The 19,525-nt window shown below is 42.2% G+C and overlaps 1 protein-coding gene across 1 annotated transcript in view; it reads right to left on the reverse strand.

The window, feature by feature from the left end:
• Positions 1–19,525, reverse strand: part of AOAH (acyloxyacyl hydrolase) — a 266,187-nt gene that overhangs the window by 151,340 nt on the left and 95,322 nt on the right. Inside the window, exon 5 of the mRNA XM_004606887.2 lies at positions 3,600–3,659. Coding sequence (XP_004606944.2) covers positions 3,600–3,659 — 60 coding nt within the window. The remainder of the gene's footprint in view (positions 1–3,599; positions 3,660–19,525) is intronic.

The raw sequence follows: 19,525 nt of genomic DNA on the forward strand, positions 1-19,525 counted from the left end.
AGGAAGTATCAAAAGTTTTAATGTACCTAAGGACTTTTGGGCTTCTGTCCATAATTATCAATAGAACTGAATTCCTTCATTTTTCATTATTCCTGGTACTTTATGGGAACTAACAGCGGAGTCCTGAGTTCCCAATGTTCTGAGCAGAAATCTAGTGCTCCCTTTCACACTGTCATTCTGGTGCCTGCTAGTCTACGGATTAATGCCTTGTTATGGTCTCTTCAATGTGTGCAATAGCACCTGGATGCCTGTGGATTCTCATCTCTATGCACCTGCATGACAATAAGGGATCTATGTGCCTTAGAGCTGCTATAGTACCAAGGACTAGGTGGGTTCTGCCCCAGGATTGATGCTTGCCAGGATCTGTCTGTCACAGTTCAGCTGACTTGGGTAATAGCTGGGGACTGTGGTCACATGGGCCAAATCATAGCTGCTCAACAATCTGATCTTCACAGCTATGGAGAAGTTATGTGTTTTCCAGTACCAGCTTTAGGATGGCTGCTCTGAAGTCTGATGGGAATGATCAACTCTGGTGTTTCTGCTACCTGCTGTATTTCAGGGATGGCAGACACTAGTTGTCTCTGAGGGAATGGCTGATTCCAGCTGTGGCCTGACACAACTTACCCTGATCTGTGATGGAATCTGCCAATCCTGGTTTCTTTCTCACATGGCTGGTACAGGAATAGAACTGAAGCTTTCTGGATCTTTGCACTATATATTCTCTGGCTTAGGTTGGCAGTCGAGAGTAGATACCAGTCTCTGGACTCACCCTTCTAGATACTGTCCCATTCACAGTCAGCCTTTCCTCCCTCTATACATGGGCTTCCCAATGGGTAGCAATTTTGTCATCCAAGTCACTCCTATAGGAATATTTTGTATGTCTGGAAACATTTTAACTGTTGATATTTGGTAGAATCACCAGATCGAATGTTAGCGGTCCTAAAATACGTAGGACAGCCCACAATAATCATTTAGCCCAAAATAGTTATGAGTGAGGGCCTAGTCCTGTGAGTCTTTGTTTACTGAAAGTCTCTGTCCTATCTCACCAACTCGAGGTCACTTCTCATTCCCAGAGGTATCTCCAAAACATCGTGATTTCAAAGATTTCCCACTTGCCTCAGGATGGCAGGGGAAGGGCAGTAATCTCAGCTCTGAGTCGTGTCTCTTTCCTGTTCACTCTTCTCAAGGTCCTCCATGGCTTCAGTCAGGCCAAAATGTTTGCATTTCCCAACATGCCAGAACAGCTCACATTTCCACTGCCCGGCACAGTGTGGAGTCTTCCCCTGCCAGCATCTGTATTTCTCTGCTCTTGGCATGCTCCACAACCACCTGGGCCCTTGTTAAAATGCAGATTCGGATTCAGTAGGCATGCCAGAGGACGTGAGATGCTACATTTGCAAAACCCTGGAGATTCCAATGCTTTGAGTTAGTGATGACATTTGGACTGTACCTGCTAGGACCCACAGTGTAGTTCTCAGACTGTAAGAGGCATGCAGTTATCTTGAAGGCCAGCAAAACTATGACAGTGCACTCTCTGGGTTTTCACACTACTCTGTAGCAAATCTGAATATTACACTTGAAGTTGTGAAACTTAGAACATATGTCTTTTCCTTCCTGCCTACTGGTTATTTATTTGGGGTCTTCTCCTGCTTCCTCTGGGTTCTGAGAGAAATAGATATTAATGCCTAAACCTTGTTAAACTCCTAGAGGGTTCTAAGAGCTGGATAACTGCACCTGTACCCTATACTATAGGGAGTGACACAAAGGCAAGGGCATACTCTCTGTCTCCATGTGCCCGGGTCATAATTATTCCTCTAATCCTAGAAATCTGGGTAGACATCAAGAAGATCCCTAAAGATCTCAATTCAAACTTGACAAGCTTGTCCGGATTAAAAAAATCCCCAAAATCCCTTAAAAATTTTGCAGCTATGGAATTAGACTTTGGACCACCAAGAATCCCCTGCATTTCTGCTTTTATCAATGTTGGCTCCTAATTTGTCCACTGCTGGTGACTTCTGCTTTCATGCAAGAAAAGCATCATAAAGATCACACTCTCTCTAAAAATCATGGTTGGGGAGAATTGGGGGTGGTGGGAGGGAAACTTGGGACATTGGCGCTGAGAAATGTACATTGGTGGAGGAATGGGTGTTGATCACTGTACGACTGAAACCCAATCATGAACAACTTTCTAATGGCCTATCTCATGTTGATTCAATTAAAAACTTTAAAAAAACATGTTTTGGTTTACATCCATATTTATTAGTCGCAACACATAATCTTTGAGAACTTTGCTCATGCAGTTAGAGAGAGTTCATTTCTGGTTCTCATTCTAATCCCATGAGAAATGGAAGAGGGGATTTCTTTCTACCTTCTTCCCAAATCCTGGCAGTGTGTCGCACCTATGAGCTTTTATTTCATAACAGGATGGAATTAGTTTATCTGAAGATACTCTTTATTTTCAAGTCATTGTATTTCAAAATATGTGAGTAAAAGAGGGAGAGTTATGTTATTATTCAAGGACAGTAGAGTAAGGTGAACCAGATTTTTTCTAGAAGGAATGGGAAGAGGTGAAGGAGGGGATAGTTAAAAAATGTTCTTTAAAGATCTATTTTTCTGATGCTATTTCTATTGGGACTGATCTGCAACCTGGGCTTCAGTCAGTTATTTGACTACATGGCATTTATTTGAAGAGCATATTCTGTTTTGTTTGTTTGTTTTTTGGGCCAAACCCAGCAAAGCTCAGGGGTTACTCCCACTCTGTACTCAGGAATCATTCTTGGTAGTGCTCAGGGGACCATATGGAATGCTGGAGATCAATCCAGGGTTGGCTGTGTGCGAGGCAAACACCTAAACGCCCTACCTGCTTTATTATGCTCTTGCCCCTTAAAGGATATATTCTATCTGTCAAGTGAAAGAAGAAGTATTACAAAAAGAATAAATTAGGGACATAAATAATTATAATGATTTTAGCTAGTGTTTTGAGTATTTGGTAAATCTGAGACAAGATGCAAGGGGTTTTACACACACACAACTCTTAGACTTTTGTGCTTTGAGAATGTGTCACTACAATTGTTCTTTTATTGCAAAAGGAAAAACTGAGGTTCAGCCTAAGATCATATTATGAAAAGTAGAGAGGGAAAATCACAGCTGACTCCAAAATGGCCCACTAGACAGTAACATTTCTCAGCTTTGAGTCCCCAAAGTTGTCACAGTCAAGATAATTTTTGTTTCCATGAGGTGGAGGGGTGACAGAGTTGCTGACATCTGGTGGGTAGAGGGCAGGGGTATTGCTAAACACCCCGCAATGCACAGAACAGTCCCAGCCCACACAGCAAGACCATCCAGACCCAGAATTCAGTAGATCTGAGGCTGTGCAATTCTGGCATCAAGAGAAGGAAGGAGACAAAAGGTCAAAGGAGAGCAACTTCCTCTTTCCTCACAATTTGACCATGATGCATGGTGAGTTTGTGTCTGAGGAGCCTGTGGCTGCTGGTATGGGAGAGCAGGCTGAGGAGCCCGTGGCTGCTGGTGTGGGCTGCTGGTGCGGGAGACGGACCATGCCAGGGAAAACACTGGCATTCTCCCTGCCGGTTGCTTACCAGAACAGGGGATTTCTTGACAATCCATCTTGCCTTTTCCAGTGCAAATTTCCACGTCTCCTACAAAAGCAGAATTAGACAATATTATAGGCCATGTCTCGATTTTTCAATGTCTCTTCCAAAGTAAGGACAAAGTCCATAAATTTGCAATGAAGAACTTTGTGATAAAATAAAAATAAAAAATAAAAATAAAAACTTTGTGATAAAATTTGTGATAAAATAATTCACAAACAGGCAATTTCATGTTAATAACTTCCTTTATTAAAGGATTTAAGCTGTGCCAGCTGCCATGCTAAGTACTTTCTAAACATTGTCGTGTTTGATCTTCATAACAGTACGGAGAGATATGACCTTTTTTACAGATGAGGAAATTGAGATGCAGTAAAGCTCAGAAACTAATGATGGCAGAGTCCGTGCCTGGCATAGATCCAGTCGACAGTCCAGCCTCTCTGCCTGCTGTGCCACACTGACCTCCCCAGTAATGTGTCCTTGAGTCAGCAGGAAGCTGCAATGGAAGTACCACTGCCTCAGGACAGAAGGGATGACTCTTATGCAAGACCGTACCTTCTTTCTCTTTCACCTTCGCTTCTGGATAGATGTTCCCTGTTCTCCTTCAACCGTTTCTGGACCATCTGGCTGATCTTTTGAGCTTATTCTGCTGGTCTAAAGAGTTCACTAATGATGACCAATAGTCATTGTTATGACACTCCAGGGATCCCTGTGATTGTGCATTTGTAGAAAGATTTTGAGATAAGTAACTCTAGGAGATGATATTTGGAGGGGGACATTGATTTACCTTCCGCTTCTCAGAGCATTTGGCCCCACACAGTTCTCTTGCTGATGCTGCCACATTTCTCACATGGCTCTGACAGAGCAAAGGTGATGGTTCACACTCTCGCTCTGTTCTTACCAGCTGTGTGTCCTTGAGCAAGTTACACCTCAAGCCCTGAAGCATCCACAGAACTTAACATATAAGAGAGTCCTATTTTTACCACCTGCGATATCAGAATAAATCTACATACTTAATAAGGATGCTGTGCAAAATCTCAGGATCTTCAGGTTAAGCCCCAAGCCCCGACAAGCACCTTCTCAATACTTGTTAGTTTGATGGGTGGGAAAACTGTCCTTTCAATCCCATGTTGCTTTACACCCAAATCAGTAGGAGAGCTGGGAGTTGGGGAGAGTGCCATAATTATTCAAGCAACTGAGAACATTATCCCAGCATTTAAGCAGAAAAAGTGGGCACTTCCCAGAAGGGCAGAACTTTTACAGGATTGCCATTACGGTTAATGGGTGTTCAGGATTTGAGTCTCAATTTGACTCTGTCACTTGGTCTTCACCCTGGGAGCTATTCTGATCACCTGCAAAGCCACATGATACTGTGAAGACACTAGCCAAATTGACTGGATGGAGAGTGATTGATTGCACAGGGCTGGCTGGGAGTGAATTTTCTGGAGGTGTTTTAGGAAAAGAATTGCACAGTCAGTAGTAGTTCATCCATCATGTGCCTCCCACCCTACCAGCCCCCAATTTTCCCCAGTGTCTAGCCCCAAATAACATTCCTTTGGCTCAGGTTCAAATGGATGACAAACAGCAGCTCTTGTATTGGAGGACAGCTGACAGCTGTGAATGCAGCAAGTTAGAGACCAGAAACCAGGAGGTGAGGTGGTCAAGATGCCCTAGCACAATGCATTACTCTTAAAGTATTCAAACACCATTGTGCCAGTAGTAAACAGTGATGCCCCTAAGTCCCTGAATCTCCTCAACACTGTCCTGGCCATCCAGTCTCTTCTAGGACTCCCCACTTCACCTCAGTATCAGTCAATAGGGGAAGGAGCGATATAAGTGTGGGCAGGATATTGCTTTGCATGGGGCTGACCCAGGTCTAATCCCTGGGACTCCATAGGGACCCCTCAGTCCCACTAGGAATGATCCCTGAGCGCAGAGTTAGAGGTAATCCCTGAGCATTGCTGGATGTAGCCCCAAATTAAAAAGAAAACAAAACAACAACAAAAGATCAGTCATTAAAGGGGACAGAGTCACAGGACACAGCTGGCTGCTAATGGCACACCCAGGACCCAGACAATGACACCAGGGACAAAGAGTTTATTATAACCCTCATTTGTAAAACATGGATGTCCTTTAAACTGTTTTCACTGCAGTAGTATTGGGTTGCAAGACTGTATATGTCCCACACTGTAGAATAAATTCTCATGTAATATATCCCAGAGAAGCAAAATAGTATAGTCAAAATGACATCTGCACTTATATGTTCATCGCAGCACTGTTTACAATAGCCAGAATCTGGAAAAAACCCGAGTGCCCTAGAACAGATGACTGGTTGAAGAAACTTTGGTACATCTATACAACGGAATACTATGCAGCTGTTAGAAAAAATGAGGTCATGAAGTTTGCTTATAAGTGGATCGGCATGGAAAGTATCATGCTAAGTGAAATGAGTCAGAAAGAGAGAGACAGACATAGAAAGATTGCACTCATCAGTGGAATATAGAATAATAGACTAGGAGATTAACACCCAAGAATAGTAGAAATAAGTACCAGGAGGTTGACTCCATGGTTTGGAGGCTGGTCTCTCATTCTGGGCAATTCAGAGAAGGGAACACCAAGTAAAATGTGGTCGGAGGTCATGCGGGGGAAGGGTGAAGTGTGCCAAATGTAAACTAGAGACTGAGCACAATGGCCACTCAACACCTTTATTGCAAACCACAACACCTAGTGGCAGTGTGGGGTGGGGAGAGATGGGACTGGGGAGGGTGGGAGGGATGCTGGGTTTACTGGTGGTGGAGAATGGGCACTGGTGAAGGGATGGGTTCTCAAACTTTGTATGGGGGAAACATGAGCACAAAAATGTATAAATCTGTAACTGTACCCTCACGGTGATTCACTAATAAAAATAAAAAAATAAAAAATAACCTTTCTGATAAAAAAATTCTCATGTAATATCTTCATACCTCTTCAAATTTATGTTACCATACCATGCCCACCATGAAAGTCGCAATATCCCTCCACCAGTATGTATTTGCGGAAGCTTGCAGAACACTATGATGAGAATGTATTCATTCTGTGTTTATCCAAACTGGAAGCAGCCCAAAAGATGGCAAAGGAAAAGCTTAGTGACTACTGACTACTTTCACTATCACATTGTTGCTCATCGATTTGCTCAAGCAGGCACCAGTAACGTCTCCACTGTGAGACTTGTTACTGTTTTTGGCATATTGAATATGCCACAGGTAGCTTGCCAGGCTCTGCCATGTGGGTGAGATACTCTTGGTAGCTTGTCGGGCTCTCCCAGAGGGGCAGAGGAATCAAACCCGGGTCGGCTTGCATGCAAAGCAGATGCCCTACCCACTGTGCTATTACTTCAGCCCTGACTACTGTCACATTACATGTAATGATAGTTCTTGATGCTGGGCTCTGAGAAGTTTAGATGATGGAAGAGCAAGAGTAGGACTAAGCTACATTTGTCATGTGTTTCTTGAACAAATGGGCTTTCTAGGGTCTTCCAAAACATAGCCAAATGGGACAAGAGAAAGAAATAAAGTTGCCAAATTTAGTATTTAAAACATGAATAAAATTTTGATCTTTAATGTAAACTCTTTAAATGTACTGGAAACTAGATCATGACTCTGACTCTTCTGTTCATTGACAGTGGCCAAGATGTGGAAACAATCCAGGTGCTCAACAAGAGACGAGTGGATAAAGAAGTTGTGATATATGTACACAAGAGACCACTATAAGCTACGAGAAAAGATAAATTTTTGCTTTTTTGCTAAAACATGGATGAAACTGGAGGGTGTCATGCTGGAAAATAAACAAGGAGAAACAAACACCTGACAGTCTCACTCACAAGTGGCCCACAAAGCAGCAAAACAAGGAAATAAACACTGTCCCTAGAAATCAAACACATGATTCTGATCACGGAATTGATACAAGTTCTCTCATTTCATTCATTCTTTCCAGAAATACTTGAGTGTGTCTATATTGTGCCATATGTTATGTCAGAGGGATACAATAACTAATGAGACATTATACTTTTGATCAAAAGTATTGTAACTTTGAAGTAGTAATTACTGTTTTACTCACTTGAAGAGGAGGTAAACTGAAGCTTAGAGTAGAAACATAGCTTGCTTAAAGTAACAGTCAGTAAGTTAAATATTCCAGATTCAACTCAGATATATTTGACATGAAAACATGTTTTTGATCCTGTCCTAGACAATTTTAATGATGGGTTAGAAAATAAATTAATTAAAGTGCAAAAAATTTAGGAAATTGGAACTAAGTGCCTCTCGGGAATTGCTCCAATATTCAAGATTTTGAGTCACTTTATGTTTAGGAACACTGTTTAGAAGATCATTTCCCAAACATTCAAGTATTTTAGCCAAAACACACTGCACTGCATTGACTCAGGTGGGAGAACAAGTGAAGAATAGAGAGTGTCGGCGATGTTCAAGAAGGCAGTAGAATTTCCCTTGGAATTTTAAGAGTTGCTGAATTGGATAAGACATTGACTGATTGGAACTTCTTAGGTTCTGTGATGATGTGAAATAATTGAATTCTAACACATTTAGGAGTGAAGGAAGTGAAGAAAAAGTTCTCCTTTTTGGCCCGAGTTTCTACAGTAAATAATTTTCAGTGTTCCAGTTCTCTGATGTCAATTGTAAGAGAATTATCTTTGAAAATTACAGAAAGTGCCTTTTGTTTAGTTTAAATATTTGACAACAATGACACATTTCCACAAAAGAGAAAATCCCCAGGAAATAAAACATTGATTTAGATTTCTATTTTTTTAATTGTCAGTGAGCATGCATATACTAAGGGGATATGAGAGTGGGGAGATCATTTATCTACATCACACCTTTACTAGAAATTTGTAAGGAGACATTTTACTGTTTAAGGTTGTAAATTAATTTAAAAATGGGGCAAGAACCAGAAATATAGTACAAGAGATAACATGAGACTCACTTAGGTTTAACCCCTAAATCCACATATGGGTCTCTGAGTACAGCCAGGGGTGATCCCTGAGAACTGAGCCAGGAAGTGAACACATTGGAAGTAGCTCAACCATCTGAACAATGGGACACAGTTTGAAAGGATAAGCTCAAGGACCTGTCTTCCCATTAATAAGCAAGAGGTAAGGCAGTAAGCACTTAACTAACTCCAGTAGAGGACTGAATTAAAGAGTAGAGAAAGAGGGGGAAATGTCTTTTGAGATGATTTCTCTTTAGTTGTCAGACAAAGGAAAAACCTCTGCATACATATTTTTGTCAAATTGTGGTATGTCACCCTTTGAGTAGTATTATCTGGTCTATCGTTATTATTATTATTATTATTATTATTATTATTATTATTATTATTTTGGTTTTTAGATCACCCTGAATAAACTCAGGGGTTACTACTCTTGGCTCTATACTCAAGAATCATTCCTGGCAGTTCTTAGGATACCACATGAGATGCCACGAATAGAGAACCCAGGTTGGCTGTAAGCAAGGCAAGTGTTCTACCCACTGTGTTATCTCTCCAGTCCTAGAATATCCCCTGGTCTGTTATTATGTGAGCAGACCACTGGATCTTTTGTGGTTATTTTTTCATACATAGGATTTAGGTGTGCTGTAGGATAACATTGGGTTTGTCCTTTCAGCCTTGCCACAGGGAACTTAGTTCACCTTAAAGCAATTTCCTTTCTGTATGGACACAGGAAGACAGTTAATATTATGTTTTATAACTTGGGATCTGATTGACTCCATTAATATTTACTCCTGGGCATCTGCTTTCTCGACTCAGCCCTTAGTTCTTAGTTCCTAGTACCCCCAAATCAGGGTCCCTATGAGGGACTGAATGGACCCAGGGCAAGCTGTGAACTACCCAGGCATCGAAATGGGCCAGGCCAAAGTGCCACAATATTCAACTATAAGTTGAGAGAATGGTCATAGACAAATGCTGTCGTGATCCAAGAGTAACCACGAGACTAGGACCCTGCTGGGGTTAGGAAGACTAACCTGGCCTAAGGACTGCTGTCTGGAATATATAGTGAGATGTCTTCAGAAAGAAACAAACTTTAAGTTTGATACATCTCTTACTGTGCTTATATAGAATGATATTGGTAGAAATATTAGAAGTAAATTTACTATAACTATTCAAGTGGATTACTAGCTGAGAATGGAAGAAAGTGATACACCCTGGATGGGATTCCACCCTTAAGTGGATCTCCTAGTAATCTGGAGTAATCTACTTAGATGAGATTTTGTTAATCTCCTGGAGGAGTGGTCTTACACTCTTTGTTGATTTGTTAATGTCAACCCACCTTTGTGTCACCACCCTCTGTGATTGCTATATAAATTAAGACTGTAGGAGAAGCAAGAGAGAAGACACAGAAGCAGGAAAGAAGACACAGAAGCAGGAAAGAAGACACAGAAACAGGAAAGAAGACACAGAAGCAGAGCCCAGAATTGGGGAGAAGACAACAGAAGCAGAGCACAAAGCGAAAGAGAATCAGGGAGTCATTGGAGCCAGAAGCAGGGGTAAGAAAGAGCCCAAGGAGGATCAGAGTCAGAGTCAGAGTGAGAAGTGAGAGCAAGCGCAGCTCCAGAGAGAGAAGCAGAAGGGCTCCAGAGAGAGAGATCAGGAGAGAGAGATCAGGAGAGAGCGATCAGAAGAGAGATCGGTAGAGAGATTGGAAGAGACCAGAGGAGAGTCTACAGAGACAGAGTCAGAGATAGAGGGACAGACAGAAGAGAGCACAGCGTCACACACAGAAGCAGAGCACAAGGAGGAGCCATCCCAATCCGGTCCATACACAGAGGCTCAAGAGCACCGAATGCACGCAGTGAGAGCGAGAGCGAGAGCGAGAGCGAGAGCGAGAGCGAGAGAGAGAGAGAGAGAGAGAGCATCGCCCTGAGAGCCCACGAACAACACACACACATCACCCCCTTGCGCACACGTGTTTGTATGTTTTACAGTGTGCTAATGTCCAGTTTAATCATCATGCTTTAATACTTCCCAGCTCTGATAGACATTTATGGTTTTAACATATATAGAAAAAATAAAGTCACTCATGCCACTCTCTTTCTACAGGAATGAACATTTAAAAAGAAAGAAAAGGTAAAAGTGAAAGAAGTGAATACTTTTAAATAAATTTATATTCTTTATCACTGAATGTCTCTTCTTCATACATACTTTATCATTAGCTAAATTTTCTTCTTCCTTTCTCCTAGGGTAATTCTGCATCATGGAATTATTAGATCAATAAATACACTTATAGTATTTAGTATCCTATTCTCCTGGAAACACCTTTAAAAAAGAGCTATTTAAAAAAATTATTTTATTGAGTCACCATGTGGAAAGTTACAAAGTTTTCAGGTTTAAGTCTCAGTTATACAATGCTCGAACACCCATCCCTTCACCAGTGCACATATTCCACCACCAAGAATCACAGTATAGCTCCATAATGTCCCCCCACACCCCTAGCCCCCCCACACCCCTAGGCCCCCCACCACCCCTAGCCCCCCCTTGCCTGTGTAACTGATAAATTTTACTTTACTTTCACTTTGATTGCATTCAATATTTTAACAAAACTCACTATTATAGTTTGGAGAGTCTCCCCCCTAAAGTCAGACCTGCCGAAAAGGAAGCATTTGACAATTTGTTTTCCATTGCTGAGAATGAAGAGGTATGAGGTTGAGTGACCGCACCTAGTGGTCTCACGGTTTTGGGTTTCTGTATTTTAGTATTTTACTAACTAAGTCCAGAGGAATATCTGCCAGAAATTGCATCACTGGCAACTTGTACTTCTCAGTTATATTATATTCCACATACGAGTGCAATCTTTCTATGTCTGTCTCTTTCTTTCTTTTTTTAATTTATTTATTTTTAATTAGTGAATCACCGTGAGGGTACAGTCACAGATTTATACACTTTTGTGCTCATGTTTCCCTCATTCAAAGTTCGAGAGCCCATCCCTTCACCAGTGCCCATTCTCCACCACCAGTAAACCCAGCATCCCTCCCACCCTCCCCAATCCCATCTCCCCCCACCCCACGCTGCCAATGTGGCAGGGCATTCCCTTCTGTACTCTCTCTCTCTAATTAGCGGTTGTGGTTTGCAATAAAGGTGTTGAGTGGCCACTGTGTTCAGACTCTAGCCGACATTCAGTCCACAACACCCTTCCCCCGCATGGCCTCCGACCTCATTATAGTTGGTGATCCCTTCTCTGAGTTGCCCTCTCCCCAGAATGTGAGGCCAGCCTCCAAACCATGGAGTTGATCTCCTGGTTCTTATTTCTACAATTCTTGGGTGTTAGTCTCCCACTCTGTTATTCTATATTCCACAGATGAGTGCAATCTTTCTATGTCTATCTCTCTTTCTGACTCATTTCACTCAGCATGAAACTTTCCATGCCGATCCACTTACATGCAAAATTCATGATCTCTTTTTTTCTAACAGCTGCATAGTATTCCACTGTATAGATGTACCAAAGTTTCTTCAACCAGTCATCTGTTCTAGGGCATTCGGGTTTTTTCCAGATTCTGGCTATTGTAAACTGTGCTGCGATGCAGATGTCGTTTTGACTATACTTTTTTTGATTCTCTGGGATATATTCCCAGCAGTGGTATTGCTGGTTCAAATGGGAGCTCAATATCTAATTCTTTGAGAATCGTCCATATTGTTTTCCAAAAGGGCTGAACCAGTCGGCTTTCCCACCAGCAGTGTAGAAGGGTCCCTTTCTCCCCATATCCTCTCCAACAGCTGTTGTTTTTGTTCTTTTGGATGTGTGCCAGTCTCTGTGGTGTGAGGTGGTATCTCATGGTTGTTTTGATCTGCATGTCTCTGATGATTAGTGATGTAGAGCACTTTTTCATGTGCCTTTTGGCCATTCGTATCTCTTCCTTGGGAAAGTTTCTGTTCATTTCTTCGCCCCATTTTTTGATGGGGTTGGATGTTTTCTTCTTGTAGAGTTCAACCAGTGCTTTATATACCATTGATATCAACCCCTTATCAGATGGGTATTGTGTAGATATCCTTTCCCATTCTGTAGATAGTCTTTGTATTTTGGTCACTGTATCTTTTGCGGTGCAGAAGCTTTTTTGTTTAATGTAGTCCCATTTGTTGATCTCTGTTTCCACTTGGTTGGCCAGTTGCATGCCATCTCTGAAGATATCTTTACCTTCAATATCGTGGAGGGTTTTTCCGACCTTGTCTTCAATGTACCTTATGGTTTGTGGTCTGATGTTGAGGTCTTTAATCCATTTTGATCTGACTTTTGTGCATGGTGCCAGGTCGAGGTCTAAGCCCATTCTTTTGCATGTGGTTGTCCAGTTGTGCCAGCACCATTTGTTAAAGAGGCTTTCCTTGCTCCACTTCACATCTCTTCCTCCCTTATCAAAGATTAGATGATCATACATTTGGGGTTGTGTGTAGGGATATTCCACCCTGTTCCATTGGTCTACGACTCTGCCTTTGTTCCAGTACCATGCTGTTTTAATTGTTACTGCTTTGTAGTAAAGATTGAGGTTGGGGAGGGTGATGCTTCCCATCGTCTTTTTCCCAAGAATTGTTTTAGCTATCCGTGGGTGTTTGTTGTTCCATATGAATTTTAGGATTGCTTGATCCATTTCTTTAAAGAATGTCATGGGTATCCTTATACGATCGCGTTGAATCTGTATAATGCTTTGGGGAGTATTGCCATTTTGACAACATTGATTCTCCCTATCCATGAGCAGGGGATATGTTTCCATTTCCTCATGTCCTCTTTGATTTCATGGAGTAGCGTTTTATAGTTTTCTTTGTAGAGGTCTTTTACTTCCTTGGTTAAGCTGATTCCGAGGTACTTGATTTTCTGGGGTACGATTGAGAATGGGATTGCTTTTTTCATGTTCCTTTCCTCTGCCTCACTGTTTGTGTATAGAAAGGCCATGGATTTTGGGGTATTGATTTTGTAGTCTGCAACTATACTGTATAAGTCTATTGTTTCTAAGAGTTTCTTAGTAGAGGCTTTAGGCTTCTCTAGATATAGTGTCATATCGTCTGCGAATAGTGAGAGTTTGATTTCTTCCTTTCCTATCTGGATGCCCTTTATCTCTTTTTCTTGTCTAATAGCTTTCGCAAGTACTTCCAGTACTATATTGAAGAGGAGTTGTGAGAGTGGGCATCCTTGTCTTGTGCCTGATCTTAGAGGAAAGGCCCTTATTTTATCCCCGTTAATAATAATGCTTGCCGTAGGCTTGTGGTAGATGGCTTCGACTATCTTGAGGAAAGTTCCTCCAAACCCCATTTTGGCGAGGGTTTTCATCAGGAAAGGATGTTGGGTCTTGTCAAATGCTTTCTCTGCATCTATTGATATGATCATATGGTTTTTATCTTTACTTTTGTTGATATGCTGGATTATGTTGATTGATTTCCGAATGTTAAACCATCCTTGCATCCCCAGGATGAATCCCACTTGGTCGTGATGAATGATCTTTTTGATGAGTTGTTGGATCCTATTTGCTAGTATTTTGTTGAGGATCTTCGCATCGGTGTTCATCAGGGATATTGGTCTGTAATTTTCTTTCTTAGTGGTGTCTTTGTTTGCTTTTGATATTAGGGAGATGTGTGCTTCATAGAAACTGTTTGGGAGAGTTCCTGTTTTTTCAATTTCCTGGAAAAGTTTGAGGAGAACTGGCAACAGGTCTTCTTTAAATGTTTGGAAGAATTCACCAGTGAAACCATCTGGGCCTGGGCATTTATTTTTGGGGAGCTTTTTGATTACAGTTTCAATTTCCTTAACATTGATGGGTCTATTCAGGTATTCCAAGTCTTCTTTGTTCAGTCTTGGGAGATTGTAGGAATCAAGGAATCCATCCATTTCTTTTAGGTTCTCCTGTTTTGTTGCATATAGACCTTCAAAGTAGTCTCTAATGATCTTTTGAATCTCACTGGTTTCTGTTATGATGTCCCCCTTTTCATTTCTGATTCGATTTATTAGGGTTCTCTCTCTTTCTTTCTTTGTGAGTCTTGCTAGTGGTTTATCAATGTTATTTATTTTCTCGAAGAACCAGCTCTTTGTTTCATTAATCTTTCGGATTGTTTTTTTGGTTTCGATGTCATTAATTTCTGCTCTAATTTTTATTATTTCTTTCCTTCGTTCTGGTTTGTGTTCATTTTTCGGATCCTTTTCTAAGGTCTTGAGTCATGAAGTCAAGCTATCTATGTGGGCCCTTTCTTCCTTCCTGAGGAATGCTTGGAGAGCTATAAATTTTCCCCTTAACACGGCTTTAGCTGCGTCCCATAGGTTTTGGTAGCTCGTGTCTTCATTCCCATTTGTTTCTAAGTATGTTTTGATTTCTTCCTTGATTTCCTTCCTGACCCACTCATTGTTCAACATTGAGTTGTTTAATTTCCAGGTGTTTGATTTGATTCTCCTTATTTGTGAGTGGTTAGCTTCTATCTTCAGCACATCGTGGTTTGAGAAGATGGTTGATACAATTTCTATTTTTCTGATTCTATTGAGGTATGTTCTGGGGCCCAGTACATGGTCTATTTTAGAAAATGTTCCGTGTGCACTGGAAAAGAATGTGTATTCTTTCTTTTTGGGGTGTAAAGACCTGTATAGGTCTATTTGGCCTCTCTCTTCAATTTTTTCTTTCAGAGTCAGTGTTTCCTTGTTGAGTTTTGTTCTTGTCGATCTATCTAGAGGCGATAAGGCCGTATTGAAGTCTCCGACTACAATTGTGCTGTTAGTGATGTCCTCTTTGAAGTCTGTTAGGAGTTGTTTTAAATATTTAGCTGGTCATTTATTAGGAGCGTATATGTTTAAGAGTGTTATTTCTTCCTGTTGTACATATCCCTTGATTAACAGAAAATGACCTTCGCTCTCCCTTTTAATCTTTTTCAACCTAAAATCTATGTTGTCGGATACCAGGATGGCCACTCCAGCTTTTTTAAGGGAGTTGTTTGCTTGCAGGATTGTTTTCCATCCTTTGACTTTGAGTCTATGTTTACTCTGTTTGTTCATGTGTGTTTCTTGCAGGCAACAGAATGTTGGGTTTAATTTACGGATCCATTTTGCCACTCTGTGTCTCTTGATAGGCCGTTGATATTGAGAGAGATTATTGTGATGGGGTTTTGTGTCATCTTTCTCTGGTATTTGTTGTTCTTATGGGGCTCCTAATTGTCTTACAGTAGCCCCTTTAGACCTTCTTTCAAGTTTGGTTTTGAGTCTATGAAGTTCCTGAGCTGTTGTTTATCAGAGAAGTAGTGTATGGTTCCTTCGAGTTTGAGTGAGAGTTTAGCTGGATAAAGTATTCTTAGTGAGGCATTCATTTCACTGAGTTTTTTTCACTATGTCCCACTATTGTCTTCGGGCTCGGAGGGTTTCCTCTGATAGGTCTGCTGTAAATCTGAGGGGTTCTCCTTTGTATGTGATTTCCTTCTTTGACCCTGCTGCTTGCAGAATTGTGTCTCTATCCATAGCATCCATCATTCTGACTATGATATGCCTTGGAGTCTTTTTATTTGGGTCACTTTTTGCTGGTACTCTTCCGACTCCTTGTATCTGGATGCCTGCGTTCTCCAGCTCTGGGAATTTCTTAGCAATGATGTCTTTGACTGTGTTTTTTTTCATTGTGGATACTTCCCTGTGGTTCTGGTACTCCAATGATTCTAATGTTGTTCCTCTTGAAGTCATCCCCCAGGGCTCTGATTTGCTCTATAGCCATTTTGAGGTCTTTCGCCATTATTTGTTGTTGTCTATAGGCTTTCTATAGCTCATCTTCCAGGTCGCTGATTCTGTCTTCGGCTGTAGTCATTCTACTATTGAGGGCATCTAGTGAGATTTTTAATTCATCTACTGATTCCTTTATTTGTGTGACTTCTGTTCGTAGGTTTGAAATTTCTGCTCTCATTTCTTCCTGTACTTTCTTGGTAGACCGTTCCAGTGCTTCATTCATCTCCTCCCTTAACTTATTGGATGTCTGTTCCATGGTTGCTTGGAGTAGGTCGACTCTCCTCCAGATTTCCTCTCTGAATTGTTTATTTGAGAGGTTGTAGATGTGAGTAGCCCCTGATGATGTTTCTGGAATCTTTTCTTCTCCCTCTCTTGGTGGAGGGGATTTTCGCTGCTTCTTCATATTGTTACGGAAGTATAGAGTTTGAGCTTTGTAGTTATTTCTTCCTGTTCCCTCTTGTGGGAAGGAGGGGCTCTGTGCTAAGCTTCCCTTATTCACTGATAGCTTTTATAAAGTTAGAGTAAGCTAATTGGTATTTTGCATACATGGTTGAGATGACTTAAGTGATTTTCAAAGAAAGAGTTAATACCTATTGTGCAAAAGTCAAAAATAATATCTGCGCCCCACCGCTCTGACAGGAGGCCACGCCCCCTTTGAGACCACGCACACTGAAATACAGGCCACGCCCCCAGTGTCTTCCTGTTAGAGAGCCAGGAGGGAAGCCAGGCAGGCCGCAGTTAGAGAGCCAGATCCGAAGATGGGGTGCACAGGGCACGGGGCGGGCGGTGCGGCTGCAGGATCTCGAGGACCCCAAGTGGCGGTGGGAAGCAGGGGACGGGCCTCTTTCTGACTCATTTCACTCAACATGATACTTTCCATGTTGATCCACTTATATGCAAATTTCATGACTTCATGTTTTCTGACAGCTACATAGTATTCCATTGTGCATATGTACCAGAGTTTCTTTAACCAATCATCTGTTTTTGGGCACTCTGGTTTTTTCCAGATTCTGGCTATTGTAAACAGTGGTGCAATGAACATAGAAATGCAGGTGCCATCTCTACTATACCTTTTTGCCTCTCCGGGATATATTCCCAGGAGTGGTATTGCTGGGTCAAATGGAAGCTCAATTTCTAATTTTTTGAGAATTGTCCATATTGTTTTCCAAAAGAGCAGAACTAGTCAGCATTCCCTCCAGCAGTGAAGAAGAGTCCCTTTCTTCCCACTTCCACACCAACACCGGTTGTTTTTGTTTTTTGGGATGTGGGCCAGTTTCTGTGGTGTGAGATGATATCTCATTGTTGTTTTGATCTGCATCTCCCTGATGATTAGTGATGTTGAACATTTTCTCATGTGCCTCTGAGCCATTCGGATTTCTTCTTTGGGAAAGTTTCTGTTCATTTCATCACCCCATTTTTTGATTGGGTTGGCAGTTTTCTCCTTGTGGAGTTCAACCAATGCATTGTATATCCTTGATATCAACCCTTTATTGGATGGGTACTGCGTAAATATCCTTTCCCATTCTGTAGATTGTCTTTGTACTTCGGTCACTGTTTCTCTTGAGCTGCAGAAGCTTCTTAGTTTGAGGTAGTCCCATTTATTTATCTCTGTTTTTACCTGCTTGGCCAGTGGTGTGTCAGCTTTGAAGATACCAGTGTCTTCAATGTTGTGGAGGGTTTTGCCAACCTTGTGTTCAATGTACCTTAAGGATTCTGGTCTGATGTTGAAGAGCGATTTTTAAACAGGACTATTCACACCCTACTCTTTTTCTGACATCATTATTCATAAATTTTACTACCATATTCATCACCTTCATTATGTACCACTTCAACAATTTTATAGAGCTTCTTTAAGTCAAGAGTTTTACATTCTGTACCAGACACTGAATTTATATTTAATCTCTATACTTTATACCACTTGGTGAGATAAGAACTAATTGTTTTTTTCTAAAAGAATATATTCTCATTTATTTGTTTTTGGAATACACCAAGGAATGTTCAGGATTTACTTCTGGCTTTGTATTCAAGGATCCCTTCTGGTGGTAGTCTGTGGATCATATACAGTGCCTGGTATCAATTTTAAATCAGTTGTGTACAAGGAATCACCTTAAGTCCTATGAATCTCTCTGGCCTGAAGTAATAGTTCTTCTCCCTGCCTGTCCCCTGTACCCAACCCAACACACACTTTTTTTAAACACTGTTATTCAAAAAGTTATTCATGGTGATTTGTTACAGGCATTCAATATTCCAACACCAATCCCACCATCACTGTCACCTTCCCTCCCCTACTACCTCCATTTTCCCAAATACCCCTTAAGCCTGCCTTCATAGCAGGCCCACAATAATGTATTTTACACTTGTTATACTAAATGGCTGTTGGAATGATCAAAAAATACTCCCATACCTCCCCCCTCCCCTCCCCAACCCCTCCACTCCCCAACCCCTCCCCTCCCCTCTCCCTCCCCTCTCCTATTCCCTCCCCTCCCCTCTCCTCCCACCTCCGCTCCCCTCCTCTCCCCTCCCCTCCCCTTCCCTCCCTTTCCCTCCTCTCCCTTCCCTCCTCTCCCCATCCCTCCCCTTCCTTCCCTTCCCTTCCCTTCCTTCTTCCCTTCCCTTCTTCCCTTACCTTCCCTCCCCTTCCTTCCCTTCCCTTCCCTTCCCTTCCCTCCCCTTCCCTTCCCTTCCCTTCCCTTCCCTTCCCTTCCCTTCCCTTCCCTTCCCTTCCCTTCCCTTCCCTTCCCTTCCCTTCCCTTCCCTTCCTTCCCTTCCTTCCCTTCCCTTCCCTTCCCTTCCCTTCCCTTCCCTTCCCTTCCCTTCCCTTCCCTTCCCTTCCCTTCCCTTCCCTTCCCTTCCCTCCCCTTCCTTCCCTTCCCTTCCCTTCCCTCCCCTTCCTTCCCTTCCCTTCCCTTCCCTCCCCTTCCCTTCCCTCCCCTTCCTTCCCTCCCCTTCCCTTCCCTCCCCTTCCTTCCCTCCCCTTCCTTCCCTCCCCTTCCCTTCCCTTCCCTTCCCTTCCCTTCCCTTCCCTTCCCTTCCCTTCCCTTCCCTTCCCTTCCCTTCCCTTCCCTTCCCTTCCCTTCCCTTCCCTTCCCTTCCCTTCCCTTCCCTTCCCTTCCCTTCCCTTCCCTTCCCTTCCCTTCCCTTCCCTTCCCTTCCCTTCCCTTCCCTTCCCTTCCCTTCCCTTCCCTTCCCTTCCCTTCCCTTCCCT

The sequence above is a fragment of the Sorex araneus genome, chromosome 1 (assembly GCF_027595985.1).
Source record: "Sorex araneus isolate mSorAra2 chromosome 1, mSorAra2.pri, whole genome shotgun sequence".
Lineage (NCBI taxonomy): Eukaryota > Metazoa > Chordata > Mammalia > Eulipotyphla > Soricidae > Sorex > Sorex araneus.